Source organism: Pyrus communis, chromosome 1, assembly GCF_963583255.1.
Source record: "Pyrus communis chromosome 1, drPyrComm1.1, whole genome shotgun sequence".
NCBI lineage: Eukaryota > Viridiplantae > Streptophyta > Magnoliopsida > Rosales > Rosaceae > Pyrus > Pyrus communis.
This window is the reverse complement of record NC_084803.1, coordinates 19,361,722-19,387,518: the sequence shown is the minus strand read 5'-3', so window position 1 is coordinate 19,387,518 and position 25,797 is coordinate 19,361,722. Positions and strand designations below refer to the sequence as shown.

Genomic DNA, 25,797 nt, shown 5'->3' with positions numbered 1-25,797 from the left:
AAAGAATTTACTGTTTAAAAATTCACGTATACTCTGATGTAACTTATGCGCTGAAATGATTAACCATCAAATTTGGATCATTTGGTCCTAGACTGAGACAAACTCGATAATTATTATAATTATATCTCATAAACTGTGTACGGATTACGGAGGGAAAGAGTCAGAATACTCAGAAAACTCTGCAACATGTTTAATTACAGAAACAGTGCTACTACGAGTACTCCATCAGTCAGTGCCCCTCACGTGTGGCAACAGTGAGTGCGACTTCTCTTCACTCCTCTTCCTTAATTAAATTTTAATTTAATTTAGTTTAATTAAGTTTAGCATAATCTGCAGACAGACGTAAACCCGCCCACTCCGCCACACTCCCAGACGCAACAAAGTAATATCATAAAAAACTCCAACCCCCACAAAAGCTTAAATCCAAAACAACACAAAAAACACAGAGCAAAATTTGCAGCAATGGGGGACACTTACGAATATGATCAGTATTACAAAAATGCCACTTGTTGTTCTTCTTCTTCTCCAGCTGCTCAGCCGCATTCGGCCGCCGACGACATGTCGCTTTTTCTGCAGCAGATTTTGGTGCGCTCGTCTAGTTCTTTGGCCTCCGTTGCGGCCCAGCCCGGGAAGGCCCCGCAGTTTTTGTTTTCGCCCTCGCCGTCCGTTGGTGCTCTTCTGCCTGGTAATCTCGAGCGTCCGTGCCACTCTGGTTTCTTCGGGGACGAGATCACGGCCGTTGATTCTTCCGCCGCGCTTGTGTCCGCCGGTAATCCCAATGTGTCGTCGTCCTCGTTCGGGGCGAGTGAGAACGAGGCCGACGAGTATGACTGTGAAAGCGAGGTACTTTGCTCTTCTGAGAATTGGAATTTTGGAAAGTTGTGATTTTTTTAATATATATTTTTATTTAAGGTGCGTTTGGTTGCTGAGAAAATGTAGGGAAAGTGCAAGAAAGTAAGAGTATTTAAAATTAATGGACTTTCATGCCTTACCTGGTTAGTTGAAGCTTTTGATCCCTTAGAGTTGATACTATTTTCTTTGTGGTCCGTTTGGATGGTAAGAAAATGAAGGAAAGGAAAAGAACGGCGTTTTGACTGAAACAGTAAGCTGTAATTAAGAAGATAAAAAATAAAATTTTGGATTTTTTTAATTTCCCATTTTTTTCCTTTGTTAGTGTGAGTTAATGTGAATCTTTTAAGTTGAATAAGATGTTGAGGAATTGTAAATTTAGGAGGGTCTTGAAGCGTTTGTGGAAGCGAAGTCAGGTGGGGGACGGAGTTCTTCAAAGAGAAGCAGAGCTGCAGAAGTTCATAATTTGTCTGAAAAGGTGGGTTTATAATCTGAGAGCCTCTTACTTGAGTTAATATGCAAATTTGTGGTATCTGTTTTTTTTTTCCGTGACAAAATCGCGTTCGATGGTGATTTTTGATGCTATTCCGTTTGTTTTGGCAGAGGAGGAGGAATAGGATCAACGAGAAAATGAAGGCATTGCAAAATCTCATCCCAAATTCTAACAAGGTAAGCTAGACACACCAAGATGCTTGATTTTTGTTCTCTTGTGTGTGAGTCGTTTTGATTATTGAGTTGACGGTTCATCTTGTTAATGTGGGCAGACGGACAAAGCTTCTATGCTTGATGAAGCCATTGAGTACCTCAAGCAGCTTCAGCTTCAAGTTCAGGTATTAGCTTTCGCTTTTGCTCTTAGTTTCCGGTAAGCTTCAAGTGCTGTTCATAGTTCATTGTCTCGTGTTAATTCTAGTATCCCTTATGTTGAGTCCACACATTGCATTCCCCATTCAATGAAATGCCAAGAAAAACTCAAATATGATTTGTATGATCCAACCATGTGCATGCACCTAGGGGCCCTAATTTTGTCAGCCTTGAACCCGATGAGGAGCCCTAATTTTGAATGAAATAGGTCAGCTTTTAGCTTTGGAACAGTGACTGTGGTTTGTGCACTGTTTGAAGAATCTTATGGTTCTGGTTGAAACTTGCCTATGAAATGCCAACTGCACTGATGATCGGAGAAATAAAAATCGAGAATTTGGTTTTGATTGATTTACTTTGTGATTTGTACTTCAGATGTTATCAATGAGAAATGGTATGAGTCTACATTCTTTGTGCCTACCTGGAACGCTGCAACCCATACAGCTCTCGCAAATGAGAATGGAGCTTGGTGAGGAAATTAGGCCTCTGCATTTGGACATGACAAATTTGTTCAATTTATCCAACCAATGCACCACTGCAAACGAGTCATATGTACCAGACATGTCAAATGTAGTTAATTCAGAAACGTCGTTTGGGTTGGAACCGTCAATTCAGGCTCACTTGGGACCCTTTCAACTGCCAGCCTCATCTCAGGTAAATTATCGCTGTGTGAATAATGCATACCGAACTAAGCAAACGATATTAACCTTTTTACATTATTTTCCATATGAAGGAAATCTGCAGGGAGGACCTTTTGCAGCACCAACAAATTAATGTAAATTGTTTGGAGATGAATCTTTCAGGTGGGTCGATGATCCTACAGTTGCCCTTTCAAATAACTCGAACAGTATGCACACAGGATCCTAGTGTTGGTCTAACATGTATTTTGTTTGTTGGAAAATTTTGAATTGGGAGGCACAGCCACTGATTCACTTCCCTTTAACGCACGAGTATCAGATTCGAAGAGTACTTTTGATACACGCATCATAGGAAGGGACTGGCAGGAAGGCGGTCTCCTGAATACTATAGAACAAAACTTTCACATTGATAGGTAAATACATTTGATCAATACGATGTTTTATCCGTTCTTCACATGGTTATGTGCACCGTACGTTCACTATGTAATTCGCATTTAGAATTTGCACAGGAAGAAGGGTCTCAAACGATGCCATCAAAACTGAAAGAAGGCATGGATGATGCATGTTAAGCTCGGCTACTCTTTACACATTTTGGATTTGGTGTAGCCACAACTTGTAACAGCTTATGTAATTCTCCAAAATTTCTTAGAGCCTCGGTTGCACGCTCGAATTATGCGTATGCCTCATAGCAGACCTGCAATTCGTAAGAGTTTTCTCTTCAATGCTTTGGCAAGGCTTTTGATACGTAATTCGTAGAAATAGTAGGGTGGGGGATGAGACCCATGTAAACTCTATCTATCCCTTCTTTCTGTGGTTCCTTTTATTTGGAAATTATGCTCCGCGTCACATTATAAATCATCTGTCATGTCTGAAATAAGGGGCTGCTGTTCGTTATATATGAACTATATGAAAATCGTGTTCATAACATCCAGCTATGTAGTGTTTTGTTTCATTGCTTTGGTATTACTTTATAATATTTAATTTCTGCAGAGATCTCAGGATCTTCCAGCTTTGGAGTAGAGGTGTTACAAATTACCGAACTTTTTTTTATCGATTGTTAAAAAATTTGCTAAATGTTAAGAGTAAAATGTCGAAATATAGAGAATAATTCGAATGATGACTTTGAGGTACGACTTGAATAGTTTCCTTAAAGTGTTATTTGCCCCCACTCGAATGAATTTGCTAGAGGGTTTTTGACAAGTTACTTCCAGGATACAACAAAGTATGAAATATTCGATTAGCAAAACCGAATTGTATTTCCTTAGAAATAACTAGAAAGAAATTGTGTGAATGTGATGAAGAGAAAAGAGAGCAAGGAATGTAGAAACAAATTTTTGAAAATTGTGTGTGAAACATTATGCCCCAATAGGTATTTATAGGCATTAAAGCACTCGATCATCGAATCCTTTCATTTTAGTTGAAGATATACAACCCTTCTTAATACTATTGACCCAAAAAACATGTTTTCTATTTAGAATTTTCAGAAAATAAATATTGATTATTTATATCTTTTAATTCTACTCATACAATTTGAGTAAGTATCATGTCTTTTAACAAAAAATTGTAGTTCAACCAAAAGATACAAAGTTGAATTAAATCCAACCTTTTGGTACCATCATTTTCGCGCACACACATGCTACACAATGCAGCACCGATATATTATATTATATATATATATATATATTATATTCATATATATACATATATAACATATATATGTATATTATGGTATGTCATATGTTGCAATGCTTCACTCGAAAAGAAGCAACGGTTGGGCAAATACCCAACTTTTCAGACAACAAATATATGAATATATTCTTGAAATATTCAACACTAAAACCTGTGGATCACTGAGAAATTTCAGGTTTTAGCTTGAAATGAACTACTCTTTCCATATTTCTTATATTTTTCTTTCTTGGTCTGTTTACCAACAAATGGGATGGAATAAACGTTGAACAAGAAAACTGGAATTTCCAACGATTGACTTGGATTTCTCCACAGGTGACTGAAAAACTTTCATACAAGTCAAGGGTCAAGAAAGCTTTAAGAACTAAGTTTCGGATACAATACGTTAACAAGACTCGAAATCAACACGAATATAATATTATATTAACAAATTGATTGCTTTTATTCATTTTTTATGAATAATGTGTAAGTTATTGCATTATATTGCTCTTATTTTTGTACTAACTCGCATGTTATCCACAAATGAGTTAACATGAACACGACACATATAAATAAGTATTACTATAGGTTGCCACCCAATTTGTATGTTGTGTTTTGTCTTCAACTTCGAAGGAAAGTTCAATGCTGAATAGCCTGAACGTAGTCAAGGGTATTACTTTTACCAATTTCATCTTCATTTTGTTTCTCCTTTTTCTGGTCTAAAGATTCAACTCAGCTGGACTATGGGAATTATTCTCAAGAGGTGGAAAAAGAAAAGGAAGAAATAAAACTATTTAAGGGCATTAAGTAGATTCTTATCTTGACCTGTTAATCTGGAGCGGATTCATTGAAACCAACCAATCTATTTATTATGTTACCAGCTAGGAAAAACAAAAAATAAATACATCTATATATTTTATTTATTTATTATTATTAGAAGTATATTTTATACTAATTTATACTAAATAGAGAGAAGGTTGTTTGAACCCGTAATGGATTGAAGAAGAAGACTATACGCATTACAACAATCCACCACTTGCGTATTTATGTCTTCTATTGTTTGGGATAAAAATAATGATATTTATCTCTGTCAGCGTTCCTAAGAAATAGAAGGGAAGGATGGCAGGAGTATATAGATAATAGTACTTTGTCACTAGTATTATTTAGAGAAAGGCTTGGCTATTCAAAATTGAGGACTTCCTCCTCAAATCACTTAGTGGTTGATTTACACTTCAGATTTATAATAGGAACCGTTCATATTATAAATCACTATGTAAAGATTATATTTACAAAAAGAATCAGTTAAAACCAAGGTTGGTTAGTCAATCAATTGTAGCAAATAAATAGACGGTTTATAATTATTTTACCGAATCCGTCCATCTCATTATACAATTGGAACACCAAACGATCCACGTTTAATTAATTTTCTTCAAAATATGATCTTTCCCGAGCAATTATCATATAAACGGTTCTAGTCATAAGCGTAAAATTTTGAGGAATCGGCTACAAAATGCATTCAAGAGGAACTTATTCCCAATCATTAAAGAACCAAGTTAATTCCTTATTTAATTAATACCAACTCAATTAAATCGTAACATACGGAACTAGAACAATTGTACCAATTTTAAAATGAGATAGTATGTGAATCATTAGGCGATTACACAATGTCTGCAGTAGATTTTCCCTACACTACTTGATACTCAATAAATTATATATAACAAATTTACAGGGAGATCAAAGCATTTTGCTTTCGTAAAAATGGAGAATGTGGCTAATCTTACACAAGTTTCTCTTGGAAATGCTTTTTGAGAAATCATTTATATTTATAAGTGCCTTTTCTAGTAACATAACAAAAATTCAAGTCGTTTAAAAATAAAAATAAAATATTTGAACCACTCTGCAAGGCTTGACTTTCGGTCAAATACACGTTTTCAATTTCAATCCAAAATGTTTCGGAATTACATATCACTTCCAATTTAGGAATTGTAATTTTGGAATTTCATAAACTCATTCCAGATTTAATATTTTTGGAATCTGATTATTTGAGAATTTCAAAACTATGAGGCCTCGTTTGGTGGGCCAGATGAAACAGGTTGTGATCAATTAAAATGGACTTGAGTCTAGTCCGTTGTTTGTTGTGTCAAATGTGAAATAGAATGAACATGATAGGTTATGAGTCCACAATAGAGTGAGTTATCTAACGTATCCTTATACATGGTACAAGTTTTGTCTTATAAGTCATTGCCAATCTAATTATATCCCGAAGATCCAATCTTATATAGCACACCAAACGAACCCTAAGAATTATATGACTTCATCTATACAAATATAAAAAAATGAAGTTTTATCGAAAAGCTCCTCACAAAACAACATTTTAACCAAAAACATTTAATGAATTTTTATTAATTATGAGGATGAAAAACAACAAAAAAGGCCCATAAAACAAAACAAAACATTTAATGGATTTTTTGTCCAAGAGGTTGAGCGATGGAGCGAAGTCGGTCATGAATTTTTATTTTTATTTTTTTGTCAAACGATAAGTTTTGTTAGATTAGATATTAATTTAATCATCGACATGATTTGAATTTACGTAATCATAAAGAGCTCAACTCCTTTTTATCATTATGATAAAAGATTACTTACGTTGGTAAATTATTTATTATAGGGTTTGCTTTCGGTCGATAATTTCTGGGGTTTGATGGCGTGATCTTCTTGAAAGCGCAGGCAGTCGGAACGGAGCCCCTTGAATGTCAGAGGTGGCGTGGACAGACCAAGATGGTCAAATGAACACTATACAGCAAAAAGGACAAACTTGAATACCCTAAATTCCGTCTCCCTGAAGACTCTCAGCATCTGTCATCTTTTCAAGTGCATGTGCTTATTCCCCATCAAACCCATGATAGTGGGTTCTGATGATCACAAAACCTAAAATTAGGCTAAAAGACAGAGAAATAATCAGAAAATAAGGGTAAAAGTGGAAGTATAATGTTAAACAAAGGGATTCTCTCACATAACTATTACATAAAAGAATGTGGTTAACAACAATTGTAAGTAAGTGAGAGTTTTTACCTTCGATTAACGTCAAAATCGATATTGAACTAAATTGTAAAAGATTCTTTACCACAATAATGGAAAGATGTTGAGTCATTGCATGAAAGCGTGGGTTCAAGTCCCGGCAGTGGCTAATCTAACATCTATCTAATAAAATCTATCATTTGACAAAAAAATAAAAAAAATAATTTGAACTAAATTATTATGCTTGTTGTGAAGCTTAGCTGAGTCTCCAACCTTAATGTAGAAAATACTGTTGTTTAAAAAAAAAAAAAAATTGTGGTTAATAAAATGCACCATGGACAAGTATATATGGTTGGTCTATGAAGCTGTTTGACAAAACCAGCGACACGTCAGCTGCACACGCCTTGTCTCTCTGTCTCTCCTGTCTCCTGCGTTTCGATGAATTGTACGAGAAAACGCCTTCTTCCTCGTTTATAGCGGTCTCTCCCTCCTCTCTCTAGCTTCTCTCTGTAGACATATATATCTTACCAGAAGCAGAAGCAAGAACCAACCAATATACGAATGGCGGCGAATTCGAACGGCCCGATTGATTCGGGTCGGGTCATTGCGCCCCCCACCAATCCAATGGTCACCCCCCTGCTCACGGATCTCTACCAGTTCACCATGGCCTACGCTTACTGGAAAGCCGGCAAGCACAACGAACAAGCTGTGTCAGTCTTCTCTCTCTCTCTGCTTTCCCACTCCGTTTGTTTCCCGGGAAAATTCTATACTTTCCCGGCAACCAAACAGAGTTTTACATTTATTTCCGTTACAGGTTTGATTTGTATTTCCGGAAGAACCCCTTCGGCGGCGAATACACAATCTTTGCCGGTTTGGAAGAATGCATCAGATTCATTGCCAATTTCAAATTGACTGAGGATGATATCGGCTTCGTCCGCGAATCATTGTCTTCTTCGTGCGAGGTGAATTATTTCTGAAACTTTCACTGTAAATTGTACTGCATTCTGTAGTTTGAAATTGTGATTTTGCATGTGTATCAAAAGCTCGAATAATCGAATTGCAATGGTGAACTGTAGGATGGATTCTATGACTATCTTAGAGGAGTTGATTGTTCAGGAGTTAAAGTGTATGCCATTCCTGAGGGTACAGTTGTTTTTCCAAAGGTTCCCCTGATTCGAGTTGAAGGGCCAATTGCGGTGAGAACCTTTAATCTAGTTTTGTTTTCGGCCTTCTTTAAACTGTTGTGGTTAATTGTTGTTGTTGTCAGTCATTCTAGTTGTTTTGCTGTGTGTTTTGTTTTACGTTTGTTTTATTGTTGCAGGTGGTTCAATTGCTCGAAACTCCGTTCTTGAATCTTGTTAATTATGCATCTTTAGTTACTACGAATGCTGCAAGGCATCGTTTTGTTGCTGGAGAATCAAAGAACCTACTTGAGTTTGGGCTTCGACGGGCTCAGGTATCTGGAACATGCTTGGGCTGTGACAAGTTCAGGTTTTTCACATTTTGGATTTGTTGTTCCGAAGTTCTGTGGTCGGATTATCTTAGTAAATAAATGTCTTTGTTTTGATATTTAGGGACCTGATGGGGGAATAGGGGCATCAAGGTACTGTTACCTGGGAGGATTTCATGCAACAAGGTAGTGCCTATTGAAAACTCAGCTGCGGCATATTAGTATTGTGATTTTTGTTTTTTAACATTTCTTTTGGATTATGTTTTGTGTTTTCTAAAGCATTTTACTTCGCTATATATGTCATATAATCATATTCACACATTTCTGATATTGGACAACTGGAAGAATCTCATTTCATTTGACTTAAAATCAGCGGCCTTTTGTCGTTCTGAGTAATGATATGGAATAACTTCCTTTTATCTCTATGTTATATTTGACAGTAATGTTGCAGCTGGGAAGTTATTCGGGATACCACTTCGTGGAACCCATTCTCATGCTTTTGTCAGCTCATTTATGGTACGCAACTCTTTCATCCTTTTTGGGAATTTGGAAAGTACAACTTCAAATGCATAAAGACTTGGGATCTATTGTGCATAACCCCTAATAGGTTGTAGAAAATATTTTAGTTCATATCTACAATTACATCATCAGAGGTAAACTAGAAACTAGTAAGTCTATTACCTATTAAAATACCACTATATTTATATTATTGGGTAGGTTTTTCAATGTTTGAGACCCATTTCTTGTATTTAGCGTGACATTAGTTGAGCGCTAAAGCTATACTGTTTATTCATTAAATATGAGATAAAATTTCACGGCCGTAATGTTATTGATTTTCATCTGATAAGGGAAATTACAAACATGATATCTCATGAATCCTTTGTAAATTACAAACGTGATAAAGGAAATTACTAGATTGAGTTTAGTGTCTATTCTTGTTCCATGACATTGAAACACTAAATGCTATGAGCATTATATTGTCTTCATCATGATTTGCATGCCTTTGCATGTGAAGCTACTGTTTCTAACTTATTTAATCATTTACAGAGTCCTGATGAGATTATTGATAAATCACTTCATAGCAGTGATGGCCAGAGTACTTGTGAGGATTTTGTTAGCCTGGTTCAGACTTGGTTAAGCAAGATTCAGGTGTTTGATTTTGTTCTTCACATAAAATTCATATGCTTTTTTTAATTTCGATGCTTCTCAATTGTGTGTTCTTTCCATTCTACTTAAGTTATAAAAATTTGTGCATGATGGCGTATATGTTCATAGCCATTGAACTTTGGTTGAACTACTAAACCCTTTCAGTTTCATCAAATATGTGTCTGTGGGTGTAAGCAATCTGTCTTACTTTCACAAAGTTTTGCATATTCATATCCCCTTCTGCCTTCGTCAGCTGTTTTACACATTTAATCTCGAATTTCTGTTTTGATATCATAATAGGATCTCAGATCAGTTCACTCAGACCTTGACAACGCTTACCTGTGTTCTTTGCAGTGGTCAAAATCATTAAATGGAACTTTTGGCGAGACCAATCAAAGTGAGCTAGCAGCATTCACATCATATGCATTGGCATTCCCTAATAACTTTCTAGCTCTTGTAGACACATATGATGTAAGTAAACATTATGCAGCTTACTTCATAATGTTTAACGATGTGGTTTCGGCCCACTTATACTTTATTGTTTCTTTAAATAAAGTGAATCTTTAGCAACATGCCTTTCATTTATTTACCAGGTTATGAGGAGTGGAATCCCTAACTATTGTGCCGTTGCTTTAGCACTCAATGATTTAGGGTATGTTCGAAAGATTTTCGTGCAGCATTTTTAATCATTTTTATCCACTTGATGATTTTAGTATTGTGCAATCTGGAATGGATTTACAAAACTAGGTATCCTCTATTGGTTTCAAATGGAAAAACTATGGCAACACCAATAAGGTTGATAATGATGACTATGGTTTATAATGTAGGCTCAAAAGCAGTTCGTATGGTAATGCATTTCTTTTTAAGGGGTTGAAGCCAATATTAGTGCTCAAACTTTAAGGTTGTAGGCATTTGACCTCTTAATCATGAAGCCTACTTTTGGGGGGGTGTTTTGGTTGCTTTATTGAATAAAGGTTCCCTTTTAGAAGTGAGCGAAAGACATAGGCCGGTTTACACCACTGTTGCAGGCTTATGTTGATGCTGTTTCATAAAAAAGGTTGCTGTTTTGCAGGTTACTTTTTAAATAAAATATTGCACACTGAAAATTTTCTCCACAAAGTTGCCTCTACTCCAGGAACTATTACATTAACCTTGTCTTTGCAATTTTTTTTACCAGTGCGACATCCATATTAATTTGTGCAATGTGCAGGCAGCTTCACGACCCTTGACTTAATTAGTTTGGTATCTTTAGGCAATCAACGAAGTACATTTGTAGCTCTCTTGATGAGTTCGATGATGCTATGTCCAGGTACAAAGCAGCCGGAATTAGGTTGGATTCAGGTGACCTAGCGTATTTATCATGCGTGGCTCGGAAGATTTTCTGCACCATTGAGAAAGAATTTGGAGTACCTTGGTTTGGAAAGACCAATATTACAGCTAGTAATGATCTGAACGAGGAAACTTTGGATGCTTTAAACAAACAGGTAATGATTCTGAAGTTATGGGGATTATGCTGTGGCTTAAGAACTGTACAGAGGCATTTGAGTGCTGGTTTTATATAGTGTTGATATGTTTACCTTTAAGTTGTTTATCTTTTAATACGGCGATTTAGAACCATAGGACTAAATACATTTTGTTGGAACCTAATTTCTTAATTAGATTAATCTGTTTCTTTTGTAGGGTCATGAGGTTGACTCATTTGGAATTGGAACCTATGTAGTTACTTGCTATGCTCAAGCTGCTTTAGGGTGCGTTTTCAAGCTTGTTGAGATAAATAATCAGCCTCGAATAAAACTTTCTGAAGATGTTACGAAGGTTTGATCATACTTCTAACAAATTTCCTGTACCACTCTCGTTTAGATTCTAATTTTTTTCAATCCTCATTTTAGGTCTCCATTCCTTGTAAAAAGCGGAGTTACAGACTGTATGGGAAAGAAGGTTATCCCCTGGTAGATATAATGACAGGGGAAAATGAACCACCTCCAAAGGTACCTTGTCAACTTGGTCTATGCATCCATTACACCACATATGTTCTCAAATTTTTTAGTAAATGTTATCCTTATCATTCATATATCAGAGTGCAAGCGGAAACATTTTTCATAATTTGGGTTAGCTATTCCAAAGAGCTTGCAAGCTAGGAGCAAGGTTCTAAAAAGCGCGAGGCGCTAGTCGGCAGTGCATAGGGTCCTAGCATCTAGACGTCTAGGCAGGAGCCTAGGCTTTTTTAAAATTTTAATTAAATTTATTAATAACATAAATAAATTTCTACTTATAATTACAAAAATGCATAATTGTATTGGGATACATAAATTCATAATATTCCAAATAGAATGACATATAAATTATAATGCACTAGGATACATTAAAAACATTGGGAACAAGCATATAATTAGTGTTCATCCAAGTATCCAACAAGTCTCATACAATTTATTGAAAAATAAAATTCAATATGGAAGTTAACTATTTTCACAACCTAGGCAGTCTACGCGGGTGCCTAGGCGGGTCTAGGCGGGTCCAGGCTGGCTGCCTAGGCGCTCTTTCTTATTTTTTAAACGCCTAAGGATTAGTCGTGGCGGTGGCCAACCGCCTAGCGCCTAGGCGAGGCTTTTTGAACACTGGCTAGGAGTAGATTTTTATTATCATGTCAATCTATGAATTTTAGTTACATCAGAGACTCGGAAAGCAAAGTGATGTACTGAAAATGTGGTGTCTCTTTTATTGTTGGAATAATAATGGAGTGCATGAAACTCATAATGCTACATGATAAGTTGTCGAGATGGGCAGGATTTATTAATTTATTTTCCCAAGAGGTAGACAAACAAAGCAAAAAACCAAATGATGAAGCTTAACTCTGCACTTATGTGAGTTCCAAACCCACAAATAGGAGCGTCGGTGGCTCAAAGTCCCTAATCCGAAGAGAAACACACACAGATATAAATGAAAGAGAGTAATATTTCAGAACATCTAATGAGACGTATTTAATTCTTCGTATCCATAAGGCTTATAATTTGAGTGTATATCTTTTGCTTGCTTCTTTGGATTCTATACAAGTAAAGAGTTCACTCCATGTGATGATCACTAGAATGATGAATCAGAAATTTCTCATAATTATATTTCAACATGCAGGTGGGAGAAAGAATTCTATGTCGTCACCCTTTTAATGAATCAAAGAGAGCGTATGTGGTGCCACAGCGCGTTGAAGAACTTATGAAATGTTTCTGGCCTGGCAGCCCAGGTAGACTTTCAGGATATTTGATAACATTTGGAAATAGAACATCATCCGAACATATAGTTTTGAGCACACTACCGTCCCTTTTTTATTTTCGTAATATTGGTGTATGTAATGTCTAACCCCGGATTTCTGTTCATTGAAGGTGGAGCAAGAGAAGATCTGCCACCATTAAAGGACATTAGGGAGCGCTGCATTACACAACTCAAGAAAATGCGTCCCGACCACATGAGGAGACTAAATCCAACGCCGTACAAGGTATGAATGAACCGAATCAACTGATACTGATGCATCTTTTTTGAAATTGTTCTCATTTTTCAGTGACTCCACTTTTAACTTAACTATTTTTACGCTGAGCAGGTTAGTGTGAGTGCGGAATTGTACGACTTCATTCATTTCTTGTGGCTCAACGAAGCACCTGTTGGGGAGTTGCAGTGAGTTTGTGATAGCAAAAGGTGTACACATGAAGCGGTATACGTTTTTCAGCGCAAGTGACGATTGAAGTAGTTCCCTTAAGTAGTCAAAAGCATATACAACATTGTCGGAATACATAATTTAGCTCATTTGTGGAACGGTAATTTACTATTTTACTTGTTAATAGAATAATTGTTGCTTCCTTACCCGCATGTTGTTTTTCGACAATGCGATGCATCATTCATTTTTAATAAGATTTTGGAATAAGAATTTTTGAAGAAGGAAAATTGCTGTTCGCACTGAGCCACATGATTGGAACGGACGTGAACTGTTTTTTCCCATCTCCATCACTTGTGGCAGCAAAGCTGCAAAAATTCTATGGTGCCATTGAGTAGAAGATACTCCGGACTTGGGGCGACTCTAAAATATCTAGGATGGCAATTCTAACAGTTAAATCCGATAATCGTGGATAACCGTCCAAATGAATTGGATTTGGGTATGAAAATTCGGGTATATTTTGGGTATGGAGAAAAACCTTGATTATTATTCCGTTATGATTTTAGATATGGTTATAGGGGTTCTCAATCCATATCCATAACCAAATCCGAACCAAATAATATATATTATATATAATATTAAAGTATTAAAAAAAATTATATATTTATATATATATATATATATATATATATTTATTATTCACCGAATCCATTACCTTGAGAATACAAAAATTGATTGTGTAAGTTGCATTTTGTGGAAAAGTTCAAAAGTTTTAATATGAATCAAAATGTATGAGAATTCAAGGGTACTTGTGGAAGATATCAAAAGATCAAACCAACGTTATCAACGTTTAGCTTTAATTTTTATGCTTCACAAGATTCATTCATTAAATCATTTTATACATCATATATATAATGACAAAATTAATATTTACTAAATTATCATGCATCAATTGAATGAATATTTTTTTTAATTGACGAAGATGGATGTAACCGTTAAGAGATGGGGAATCCGTTACCCTGTGGGTATGGTTATGGATAATACCCGATGATTAATTTGCAGTTATGTATATTATTAGTTTTCGTGGTTATGGGGATGGATATAATATTTCGTCCCCAAATTAAACCGTTGCCATTAAATATCAGAAACGCTTTCGCCCCTTTCCCTCGTAGAAACCCTAACCTGAAATTACCATAGCCGCCGGCCCCTTGCTATTTGGCGGTTGCCCCGCTGGGATTTTTCAGATCTGAAAAATCGTCCAATGTTTGTAGCTCCGCTGCTTTGTTTGACTTGTGGGTGTTAATGACCCCTTTTGTGCTGTGTCACTTGATCTTGCACTATTTTTGTTACTGTCACTTGATTATGCATTATTTTTGTTATTGTCACTTGATTTTGCTTTGATTTATTCAATCACAATAAACAATTACATATTGAATTATTTGTTGAAAATAAAGAAGGATTAAACAAGATTAGCTCTTAATTAAAAAATGATATAGAGGTTATGAAAAGTTGTATCGACTTGACAAATTCGTATTGTAATTAAGTAGAAATGGTGTATAAAAGATTGGCAACGAGTATTAACGTATTTCTTTCAAGCCGATGTAGAAATTGTAAAGCAGGGAAGCACCAACTGCCATGATTATACCAGTACAAAGCATAAATACTCAATATACTATCAACCTATAAAACTTTCCGAGAGATTGCTTAAAACACATTGCTGCTTAGTAATTGCACATCAACATTGCTGATGAGCAACCTATAAATATACACATGAATGACTAAAAGAGTTTTATAGGTTGCTTATCGAATCAACTTTAACCCTGCGGTCTGCAAAACTTTAAAAGATTTAAACTGTAACACAAAGATCTTGCAGCTGTATCCATCCATAGGCACAGCGGTCCCGAATCCTTTGAACCGTTGAAGCAGCCAAATCCGCGATTGGCCGAACTTTGGCCAACTCCATCTCTACCGGCAGTCTAGTGCTAGCCTCCATCTGCAAATCCAATTGCAGCAAAAGATTAACAATTACTTGCCTAAAAATACAAGCTCACACCAAGAGTTGATGTCCTGGTTAAGAAAAGTTGATCACCTTTTCTATGCAGCGTTCTGTATCCAAGATGTGGCAGAAAAAGGAGAGCTGCTTGTACAGATCTGCTTCCGTGTACTGGTGAAGGCGCGTTAACAGCCAAAATCGTTAGCTACACGAAAACAGTACAAGAAAGCGTTTTTCTTTTTCTTTTCAACGAGTTTTTTATGCAAACCTTTCTTACAAGACGTCCGTTGCAGCGAGGATAGTCCGGACAAACTGTTCCTCTCTCAGCATCGCCAACAAGCCGGAGGTTGAGACTTCGTGTGTTGTATTGGCAAGATTCGTCGTCACACTGAAAGTAAAGTCAGGAGATTGAGATTTAGTTTGAATTACAACAACAAAAATAAAATAAAATCATTGCACCCGTGTGGTTCCCCAAAATAATCTGCAAGAGGAAAATTTACCGTCATAAAGCCCCTATAGTACGTTGAAACAAAACTGTCTGCTTGCCTTTTCACCTGAAAGACAAATACAGTATCGGAAGGAGTATGTTCATTAGATGCTCGACGACAATTTGGTATTGAAAACCATAAGCACTTTTTCAGACTCCAAATCTCTCCAGATTAACAGTTGCCTTGACGGATAATTATAGTGGCACTGTGAAAAAAGGGATGAGTTAGTCTATATACCTGGTTGGCTATCATTACAGGAGACAGTCTGCCCATGTCTCCTTCCCCCGGGCATTTTGAACAGCGTAGTGTATGCCAAAAATCGCTGGTAGATTCCTCGACTTGTGACTTACTTTGCTTTTCGGTAATTGACTTAGAAATGGAATTCAAGATAGTTGGACAAGTAAAAGTATTGGAGCAGCTAGGACATGCCAAGATCAAAGGCTCACAACTGCAAAATCTGCAATACATCACATGAATACATCTATCATTTCCAGAGAAATCTTTCATCGTGTTCATTCCAATTTAAAATATATTAGAGTTTAGGAACCAGTGGACACTATGAAAGATCTGAGAAACCAGACAAGGTTACCTCTCTTCATCATCAAGAAGAAGGGACAAGCTGGAAGGATCATCTCTGACAGCTTCACTTGAGTTACCTTTGAACTAAAATTTCCAATTTCAAAAATACATCAAAGGGAGGAATCCTATCAATCAGCTCCAGAAAATGCCTAGGAAGAATGATTTTTACCTTAGAAGAGTCAAGTCCTAAACAATCAGCCAAGCGTCCGGGGCTGGTACCCTGAATCGAAGCACAAAGACGTGATACCACAGGATGAATCTGCACAACGGAATTAAGTCATCAATCAAACAGCACAATGTACTACCTAAATGACAATACATAGAGCAAATAAGTTGGATAAAGAACCTGCTGGGACAAGTAGTAATCAATGTCAACCATCCATTTTCCATCTTCTCGTTTTAATTCATTCGGATGTCTAGCCCGTTGAGCAATCCCTGTTGAATTACTTATACTAGTCCCCTGTCCAAGGAATGGGAAGGAAAGCAAGAGGCTAAACATGATTAACATCACCACTTTAATGTTAAAACAGGTCTCAGTGTTCACTAAATATTCATTCGATATAATACACATTCTACTGCATCACAAACCTGCTCACAGCAAATGATATAAGGGACTGTATCGCCAGCAGAACAACCAGCAGAATAACCACTTTGCTTTAATCTTAATGCCACCTAGGATTATTGCAGAAGCATCAATTCAACAGAAAAATGAAATAAACACATCGAGTACATTACATGGGGCCAGATGAACTAATGGTGAACAGAAAATACGCTACTTGAACTCACCTGAACATGTGGTTGGTTTTTGGCATCTGGGTATGCTTCAGGTGGTTTAGTCAATGACTTGGTGATGACATATTTTTCAAGTGCTACTTGTCCGTTTCTCATCTCCTCTTGCACCTGTTCAAAATTGTAATACAACAATTCAGTCATTTAATCATATGGCCACATAATAAGAAATGATTTGACCCAAAAAAAAAAACATAATAGGAAATGAATCTACGAAGAATTAATTTATAATGGCTATTTTCTCCAAGGGAAAATCAACAAAGAAAACACCCACAATGAGTTCAACATGGAAAACATGAAAAGGACCACCTCACCTTCATCAGAGCGTCATGAATTGATTCAACAACATCCTCGCATGACCTGTGAACCACAAAAGTGACTGATCAGTAACCTTTGCACAAGTCAAACTGACAATATCAAATAGAAAAGAGCTAAAACACAGCATACCCTCCTGATAAAATTTTACTTAGGCAGAAATCTCCCAGTTCCTTTGAAAGTAAGCTCCAGTCCCGTCGAACCATATCAAGACCCTTACGCTCAATAACCTGCACCCAAAAAAATATATAATTTTCATCGTCTCCCAGGAAAGTTTTAACTGAAATTGAAAGTTTGATCATTTTTTATATTACCTCATAGGGCATCTCATTCTTGAATTGCACCTTCACAGCTGCATATTTCTTTTTCTTAAGAAGCAGCATTCTCTTGTACAACCCGTCAAGATCAATTTCCAAACACCTATACTTCTTGTTAACCTATGATGCATATAGATAGAGGAATCACCCCTCATACGCACATAAGCTTAGTATAAATAGATAGGCGAACTAGAATACATATAATATTGTGACAGATACTGCAAAGGTGGAGCTGAAGTGTCTACTTTTCCGGAAAAAACAAAAAATGCTCTTTGCATTGTCTAAAAAATAGTTATGGAAACTATGGAGGTTATTTACTGCGGAAACATTATTTATAAATTAATGTAGTGGATTTTAATCTCTTTAACTAGATCTTTGGACTTCTCCAGAGATTGTAAAAGCATGGAACTTTCATCACAAATCAAGAGGCACCATTTGAATCTGTTATGAAAATAGTTTTAGGAGCAAGAACACTAAACATACAGGATAAGGGTTTGAAATGGAAAGTTTACTGACACATCATGTTCAGATAGCACTCTATCATGGTTAGGACTTCACCTCTTGAATGACTTTCCGTACAGGATAAGGGTTTGAAATGGAAAGTTTACTGACCACATCATATTCAGATAGCACTCTATCATGGTTAGAACCTCACCTCTTGGATGACTTTCCGTGCAATTGCTTTTGCTTTTGCTATATCATCCAGTCCACTATAAATCATGATTGAATCAGTATCACCGTAGATTACCTGCAAGATAAAATAATAGTGGCACATCCTTCTTAACCAGTCAGTTGAGATCTCAGTCATATGTGGATATTGGAAGCTATATTAATCACTGCTATTATGAGATACAAGAAATGACCTCTAGGTTCAAATTGTTCTGAACAAGATCAACGGTACTTTGCAAAATCTCTCTCCCCTGCACAAAAATTATGGGACTTGCTCAGTACTGAATAAAAGCATTTGGTGTAAAAGTAATAATATTTATATATATTAGATGTGAACAATCCCCTGTAGTTACAATGCAGACTAAACATCACATATTTCTCTTACTTGCAGTGTTATAAGTTCAGCCAGTGGCTTTGCATAAAATCTCGAATTTGGAAACCCCAAGCATCCATACATACTGCAATACCAACCATATTCACATCATATATATAAAATACATTTGATGTGACAACAAAAAATAAACAGGCCTAAAAGGGCGAAACAAACCTATTTGCGGTCAGCTTTAGAGCTTGCTGCTGAATGTCAAGTTGCTGGATCTTGAGACCAGATGCAGTCTTCATCCATTTCTTTACATTTCTCCTCCTTTCAACTAGATCTTTTAACAACTGCAAAGTAGTGCAAAAAGCATATTATATACATGCACATTACACATACTTTCTTGAGAACGAGAAAATGGAAACAAAATTATGAGGCCTACAACTCCATGTTATAACAGATAGTTATATCATCAGGAGACAATCTGTTTGAGCGAAAATGTAGACAATCTGTTTGAGCGAAAATGCACAGGATGAGTAAACAAAGAATTCTGTACTGAAGATGATATTATACCTCAGGTAGAAGCCCAATTTTTTTACTAGATGGCAAACGAGGAGCCAATCCTTCTGAAGATCTTTCCACTGTTGTGAAACAGATATTGTATTCCTGTAAAATTGAATCGGTATGAATATTAAAAAAAATCTGTAAAAGATTTTCCCTCACTTTACATCAGGGAGAAGAAACAAATTGAAAGTAGGCATGTTGGCGATGGAGTATGTGAAGTCCAGAAGTTATATTGCTTACCTGAATAATGGACGGATAAAGACTGTTGAAGTCCAGAAGTAATATATACTTGTCATATAACCCTCTTTTTGGCTCCAATACCAATCCACCTGCATAGGCAGGACCTTTCTTGCCTTTCCCATGATCCTTCTTTGCCTCATTATCAAAATTTACATCCACCTCATCAACATTTTTATCATCAACACCATTATCTGTTTTACGCTTTGCCGAATTTGTTTCCTTCAGATGAGGAATCTTGTCTGGAACAATATACTTCTTTGCATGGAAGGCATGCAGTAAAAGATATTCTACTCTTTGTGCCCTAGCACCCTGAAAAGTGCATAGATTAGATTTACACCACCTATACTTTTTAGACCATGTCCAAATCAGAATTTGAAATCATAATTGGAAAAAAAAAACATCGTAGGACTCACTTGGAGGGTTTTTCCCCACAGATTACCGCTTATCTTTGTCAGCTGACGTGTGAGGGGAAGAACGCTCAAATGAAACATGAGTTCCATAGACAGCCATGCATCGGTCTCACCATATTCAATCTGAATACTTGAAAAAGGTATTAGAATAACACATGTGCAAACACACCAAATAATAATTTCAGAGTTATAGCAGGAAATTTAACCCCTTTCACTGTTAGTTTAGTTCTATAAAGTTACAAGGTATCAAGAAAGTGAACAAGAATCATGGCTTTATTAGCAACAGGCTGACATAATTGGTTGGTAAGCATATTGGTCCACTGAATTCTCAGTAGATAACAATCAGAGATTTTCAGAGCCATGAATTGTCAACCATTTTCTGAACAAAGGGACCAACTAACATGCAATATGAACTCTCCTAACACAGTTTTCTAGTACATACACTATAATTAGGAAAGTGCTATTCACACACTTATTTTTACCTCCTACATACCCTTGTTAATTTTTGGCCATTGATCTTCAATTCATCAATCCAACGGCCAAAAATTGAGAGGGTGTGTGAGAAGTAAAATGGGTATGTGGATAACACTACCCATAACTTATTGATATTATTGGTTGCATTAAACATTAAATTGCCTCACTTGCATACCAAATCTCTGATAACACTAATCTTCTCCTAATAATAAAATAACTATATGATTTTGTTGTCAAAGAAGACAGGAAAATTGAGCCTTTTAACAGGGAGAAAATTGGAGCAATGGTCCCTGAACTTTGTCCCAATTGGAGCTTTGGTAAAAATCCATGACCATTGGTCCCTAAACTATATGATTTTGTTGTCAAAGAAGACAGGAAAATTGAGCTTTTTAACAGGGAGAAAATTGGAGCAATGGTCCCTGAACTTTGTCCCAATTGGAGCTTTGGTAAAAATCCATGACTATTGGTCCCTAAACTTGTTGTAAATTCGAGCAGCGGTCCTTCTAGGAAACTCCCTAAGAACTTTAATCCAAAATAAAGGATTTTAAAGGGACAAAAAGAGGATGGAAGTTCAAACTGAGTTAGCCAAAAGGACCATTGCTTCACATTATAAGAAGTTTAGAGGCCAAGACTCACAAAATTTTAATTCATGGACCAAAGCTCCAATTGGACTAAAGTTTAGGGACCATATATCTCTATAACAGGAGACAAGTGTGAAGAAAATCATATCAGAGAGGTGTAAGAAAAATAGATTTTGGGTTAGTACAGCCTTTTCACCTAACTGTGTATGCATATGATAAGAGGTGGTGCATAAGTTAGGGCTATAATGACAGCCCTAGTAATCTAGGGTAAAATAACAGAACAGTTAAAACTACTCTAAAAATCCAAATAGAGTTTATAATGTAAGCATGAGAACCTACCAGTTCCATTAGAAATTCTGATTTCTGGAACATTCTAGGAATATCATGTGGCATGATCTCCTTTCGGTCTTTATTCAGCTGAGTCTTTGCAAGTTGTGTCAAAGAATAGCTAACCTGATACACCAAAACATTGCATACATGAGATGCTGATTGCTGAGAACCTAAACCTAATCAGCAATACCGAGCATATAATCCCAAACGCAAGTACTTACCTCCCTTAATAAGTCACGGGAACACAAGTATGTATCACACAAAAGGCGACCAGAAATGCAGGACAAGATCCCTAGACTTGCTCCAGACCCAAAAATGGAGCTTCCTTTTGCAAGGTTAGGCATCCCAGAACGCTTAAGGCGGCCTATTTTGGACCACATGGAGTTTGGCACCTTACAAACCTACAAATATTGAACATCTTTAAATATACATGGGAAATGGTAGCTCATTAAGTGTACGAAATTACAAATAATGCACAAAATATGACACCATTGTGATAAATTTAGCTTTTTTTCATTTTTGGGAAGCAGTGTTACCAATAATACATAGAATTTACAAACAATGGTCAAATCATTTGCATTTGGAAAAATCAGGATGAGCAGAAAGAGAAGAATTGCATGACAAGAAACAGGCATTTGAAACGACAGAAGGTCATAAAATTTGCAATGGAATGACCCAGCCATAGAAAGCTGCATTTGGAGAATGATGTTTTTATTCAGAATTGAAACTTGAAACAAGTCTTTAAAACAACATGTCAAGCTTTTTAGTCTTTTTTATGTAAAAGAGAAGTTATATTGCACCGAAACATCATGTAACCGATTACAAACTGCATCTGGTCTGCAGTCTGTATTTCATCCAGTTTGCCTCTAGATGCCAATATTTTATCAAAAGGATGACCTTATCAATCACAAATAGTAGAATGATTTCACCACTTCATGCTTGTTATCTTGCTTACAACTCATTGGAATAAACATAACAAGGATAGATACAATCAACTTTTAACGTAAAAGGAAGGCAAAAGTATTCCAACCTTAGCTCTGCGGAGAAGGACATCCAGGTCAAACCCAGATATATTGTGTCCAACAAGAACATCACTATCCAACTTGTGTAATTCAATCATCAAACGGTTTAGTAAAGCCCTTTCACTGCAAAACAAAGTTCAGTTTCAATACCAGTGAATTTAAAATACAGTTTTTAACAGAATAGTTATTATTCTATACAGAGCAAAGAAAAGGATTGATTGAGAATTAGATATGCCAGTAAATCCCACGTGCTTTCGATGCTTAAAACATTTGATCCAGCTTTAGAATTTTTTTCTGTAGCCTCCTTAGTGAAGCCCATTGGAAATATGCCTCCATCAAGTTTACGGACAACAGTAAAATGGCTCAGCATGCCAGGTTTCGTCCACTCCGATGCTAACACGGGAGTGTCAATCTGAAACGCCAAAGGGCACAATATAAGGATAATGGAACATTTCAGTGTACTTTAGCAACAGATTTCAGAAGCTATAGCATATGAATGTATAACTTCAACTATATTGACTGTAGGACTGGAACAAATGGATGAAATTTATAAACATCAGGTTAGAGGAGAAATTTTCCCTTCATGTTAGTCAGTAGGCTTAGATAATTGTGCATCCTAACAAGATGCATCAAAAGTCACAGAAAAAACAAAACTAAAACAAGCAGTGCTAAAAAGATTGTAGGACAAACCTTGGCCTTGTGACAGCAGATAACAGATGCAGAGACAATTTCATCAAAATTAATAGTTTTCAAACTTATTGCAGTAACAACCACTGGGGGAGCCTCTGCAGTTTTCTTTGGGCAATTTGAGACCTGTATGTCTTTTGCAGATTTAACAACCACCTCCAATTTGCACCAACTTACCTGTATGACAGAATAACCAAAGTTATTACAGATGAACCTGAAAGCAAAGTAAAATACGAAGTTCATAATCATGGCTAAAATGATAACAGATGTCCAGACTTGGAGATCTCACCCGTTGTGAAACTGGACGAAACTCTGAACCTGAAACTGATAACCAAGAAGGGCCTTTTATCTTCCTTTTAACAAGAAAAAGCTCCAAAGCGCTGTAGGTTATGATATGTTAGGTTTTCTCTTATTCAATAAAGAAAAGAGCTTTAAAGTAACATAAGCTATAGCTCCATTCTTACCACTAGGAAAATCCAGGAACAAAACACAAAAGAAAGCATTTGAGAGTTATAGATCAGACATCAAACTTGAGGACCTGCTCTAAATCTTGTACCTGGTATGTGTTCCGAGAAGGGCAAGGAATGTTTCTCCTTCAAGATCTGCTGGAAGTGGGGGATCCTGCGACATGCAATCAGTACTCATAAAAATGGAATCAAATGAAATTTGATACTAAATCATCAAGTCATTAACCATCACTGTATCACAGCATGCAACTGCAAAGAACAAAAACCAAGGAAACTCCAAATATTTACTAGAAAGAAGTAACATAGTTAATATGCGAACTGAAGGTGTACTTTATTTCTATAAAGTATAAATTGGTTTAATTACAGGTTGAGCGTTATACCTTGAATGGATAATTGATCTTAAGTACATAATTCTCTCCTGCAGGTATGTCAGATCGCTCAAATGCATAGCTCCTCTGTGATATGTTCACAATACACTGAATGAGCAACAAAGTGGAACAAATAACAGGAAAGCTTCGTGAAGACTCAACAAACTTCATTGGTTTATAATTTAATTAATTCACAGTTGGAAATATCTCTATGATTGTAACTGCAAACCTTAACCGGTGCCATGCTAAAAGCTGATATATTGAGATCCAACAACTTCTTTGCTATGTCGCTCTTTAAACCCGAAGCCATATCCTGATAACAGGAAAAACAAAAGCATGAACAGCAGCAAAGAAAAATAAATGCTAATCCAACAACAAGAACTACATGTAAGTATGTTCACGCCTGTTGAAATGCAAACACCTACATGCAGCTTTGTACGGAATTCTCTGGATGAAATCCTCGACTCTTCGGCATCCTTTTCAAGCTTCATGATTTCATCACTGTGAAATACAGAACTCTTTGGAATTGCGTATACACATCTCTGCATGTTCTCTAAAACCACACAACAACTCTGGTATGTGCTTCCTGCTTTGACCTATATCACCAAAACTTAACTATGAAGTAGTGCAACATGATCAAACATGCAAGATAAGAACTACACTTCAGAAATGAAACAGATTACAAACTTTCATTTGTAACTAACCAAACAGAATTTATACTACATCAAACTATTTACATATTTACCTTCCCAAACAGATAAAGCTTGCCCACATTAGCACCATAGAACTCTTCATAAGCATCAATCATGTAAAACGGCAGTGAACCATCTTCTTCCAAATCACATTGCGAAATCTCTTCACTATTTGAGCCGCTATTGGCCTCAACAACACCACCACCAATATTCCCATCACCTCCAGTCCTCACCGCCTTCCATCCCGCCATAGCACTCAATGCCGGGTCCTTGTTATCTTCCTTAATCTTTGCATTCAAAGTGAAAACCTCTTCCTTTTTCTTCATAGGTTCCACTTTCTCCTCAACAAAATCCACATTTTTCTCCTCAATTGCCCCTCCACCCTCTGAAAAATCATGGCTTTGCTCGATTGGGGGATCACCGACTTCTAAACCCACCTCCTTCGTGGCCTCATTTTCTTCAAACCCTTCATTAATCTGCACAGAACCCACCAAAGAATCACTATTATTTGCCACAACTCTATCCAATTCAACGTTCCTTGCTAAATTAACACCCCTATCAAACCCAATTTGACTCTTAACACTCAAATTCGGGACCAAAATCTTGTTTGATTGCCCCCTCCTCCGCTTCTCTCTGTCATCCTCATCTGGTGCAAACTCCGCAATCACATCATCCACAATACTATCACAATTCAATCCTCTCCCCCTCTCATTATCTCTATTTTTCCCAAAAACCGACGACGTGAACATCGACGAGAGCCTCTGCTTCCCCATCATCGCCGCCGCGGCAGTGAGCGACGAACTGGGCTTTCTGGGCCGAGGCTCTTTGTCCTTTTCCTTTTCCTTTTTTTCGACTTTCTTCCTCTTGGGCCTATCGCCACCGTCCGATTCATCCGATGACGGACCGGCACGAGTCCAGTCTTCTTCCTCGCCCTCATCGCAGTAACCTAGGCCGTTGTCGTCGACGATGAAGCCTCGGACCTCTTCCCGTCGTTTGGCGACGATTGCGTCGTACTCGTCGTCTCCGACAGTGTCATAGATTCGGTCCTCCATCTTGATTTGGAACCCACCAGCTTCAGATCGGCGGCCACCATGGCGAAGAGCTTTGAGGCGTTCGAGGGCTCCGGCACGGACCGACGCCTCTGGTCCTCGACTCCGCCGCCTGCTGGTGGCCACCGTCGCTTGCTCGTCGTCCGCCATTGATTGTGTGTGGATGTCTGTGCAAGTGTCAGTGGC

The 25,797-nt window shown here is 37.0% G+C and overlaps 3 protein-coding genes across 6 annotated transcripts; 2 read left to right on the top strand and 1 right to left on the bottom strand.

Annotated features, from left to right (window-relative positions):
- Positions 1 to 379: 379 nt before the first annotated feature.
- Positions 380 to 3,272, top strand: LOC137712852 (transcription factor SPATULA-like). 4 transcript variants are annotated; one of them, XM_068452052.1, is made up of 8 exons: positions 380 to 843; positions 1,232 to 1,327; positions 1,453 to 1,518; positions 1,614 to 1,679; positions 2,083 to 2,361; positions 2,441 to 2,510; positions 2,665 to 2,758; positions 2,855 to 3,272. In XM_068452052.1, exons 1-8 carry the CDS (start codon positions 463 to 465, stop codon positions 2,886 to 2,888), a joined length of 1,086 nt encoding a protein of 361 aa, XP_068308153.1. In that variant the 5' UTR covers positions 380 to 462; the 3' UTR covers positions 2,889 to 3,272. The 4 variants fall into 4 exon arrangements, with proteins under 4 accessions (XP_068308153.1, XP_068308145.1, XP_068308138.1 ...); XM_068452044.1 differs by having other exon boundaries at positions 2,844 to 3,272; XM_068452037.1 differs by having other exon boundaries at positions 2,629 to 2,758.
- A 4,110-nt stretch (positions 3,273 to 7,382) lies between these two features.
- On the top strand, positions 7,383 to 13,570 carry LOC137742013 (nicotinate phosphoribosyltransferase 2-like). Its single transcript, XM_068481747.1, has 15 exons — positions 7,383 to 7,735; positions 7,840 to 7,987; positions 8,102 to 8,221; positions 8,347 to 8,481; positions 8,600 to 8,661; positions 8,916 to 8,991; positions 9,523 to 9,624; positions 9,976 to 10,092; positions 10,215 to 10,273; positions 10,931 to 11,105; positions 11,302 to 11,436; positions 11,511 to 11,609; positions 12,748 to 12,856; positions 12,996 to 13,108; positions 13,211 to 13,570. The coding sequence occupies exons 1-15, from the start codon at positions 7,587 to 7,589 to the stop codon at positions 13,286 to 13,288; spliced, it is 1,677 nt and encodes a 558-aa protein (XP_068337848.1). The 5' UTR covers positions 7,383 to 7,586; the 3' UTR covers positions 13,289 to 13,570.
- Positions 13,571 to 14,831: 1,261 nt separating this feature from the next.
- On the bottom strand, positions 14,832 to 25,797 carry LOC137733192 (DNA polymerase alpha catalytic subunit-like). The gene is made up of 31 exons (XM_068472352.1): positions 24,616 to 25,797; positions 24,296 to 24,466; positions 24,100 to 24,183; positions 23,883 to 23,957; positions 23,592 to 23,656; positions 23,325 to 23,415; positions 23,039 to 23,212; positions 22,597 to 22,760; positions 22,357 to 22,471; positions 21,548 to 21,727; positions 21,336 to 21,449; positions 19,945 to 20,064; positions 19,532 to 19,840; positions 19,301 to 19,393; positions 18,959 to 19,077; positions 18,797 to 18,869; positions 18,606 to 18,662; positions 18,398 to 18,490; positions 17,740 to 17,862; positions 17,558 to 17,655; positions 17,425 to 17,470; positions 17,108 to 17,221; positions 16,910 to 16,993; positions 16,668 to 16,781; positions 16,491 to 16,580; positions 16,332 to 16,405; positions 15,980 to 16,199; positions 15,755 to 15,808; positions 15,523 to 15,642; positions 15,351 to 15,425; positions 14,832 to 15,254 (listed from the first exon to the last, which is right to left on the bottom strand). The coding sequence occupies exons 1-31, from the start codon at positions 25,759 to 25,761 to the stop codon at positions 15,108 to 15,110; spliced, it is 4,602 nt and encodes a 1,533-aa protein (XP_068328453.1). The 5' UTR covers positions 25,762 to 25,797; the 3' UTR covers positions 14,832 to 15,107.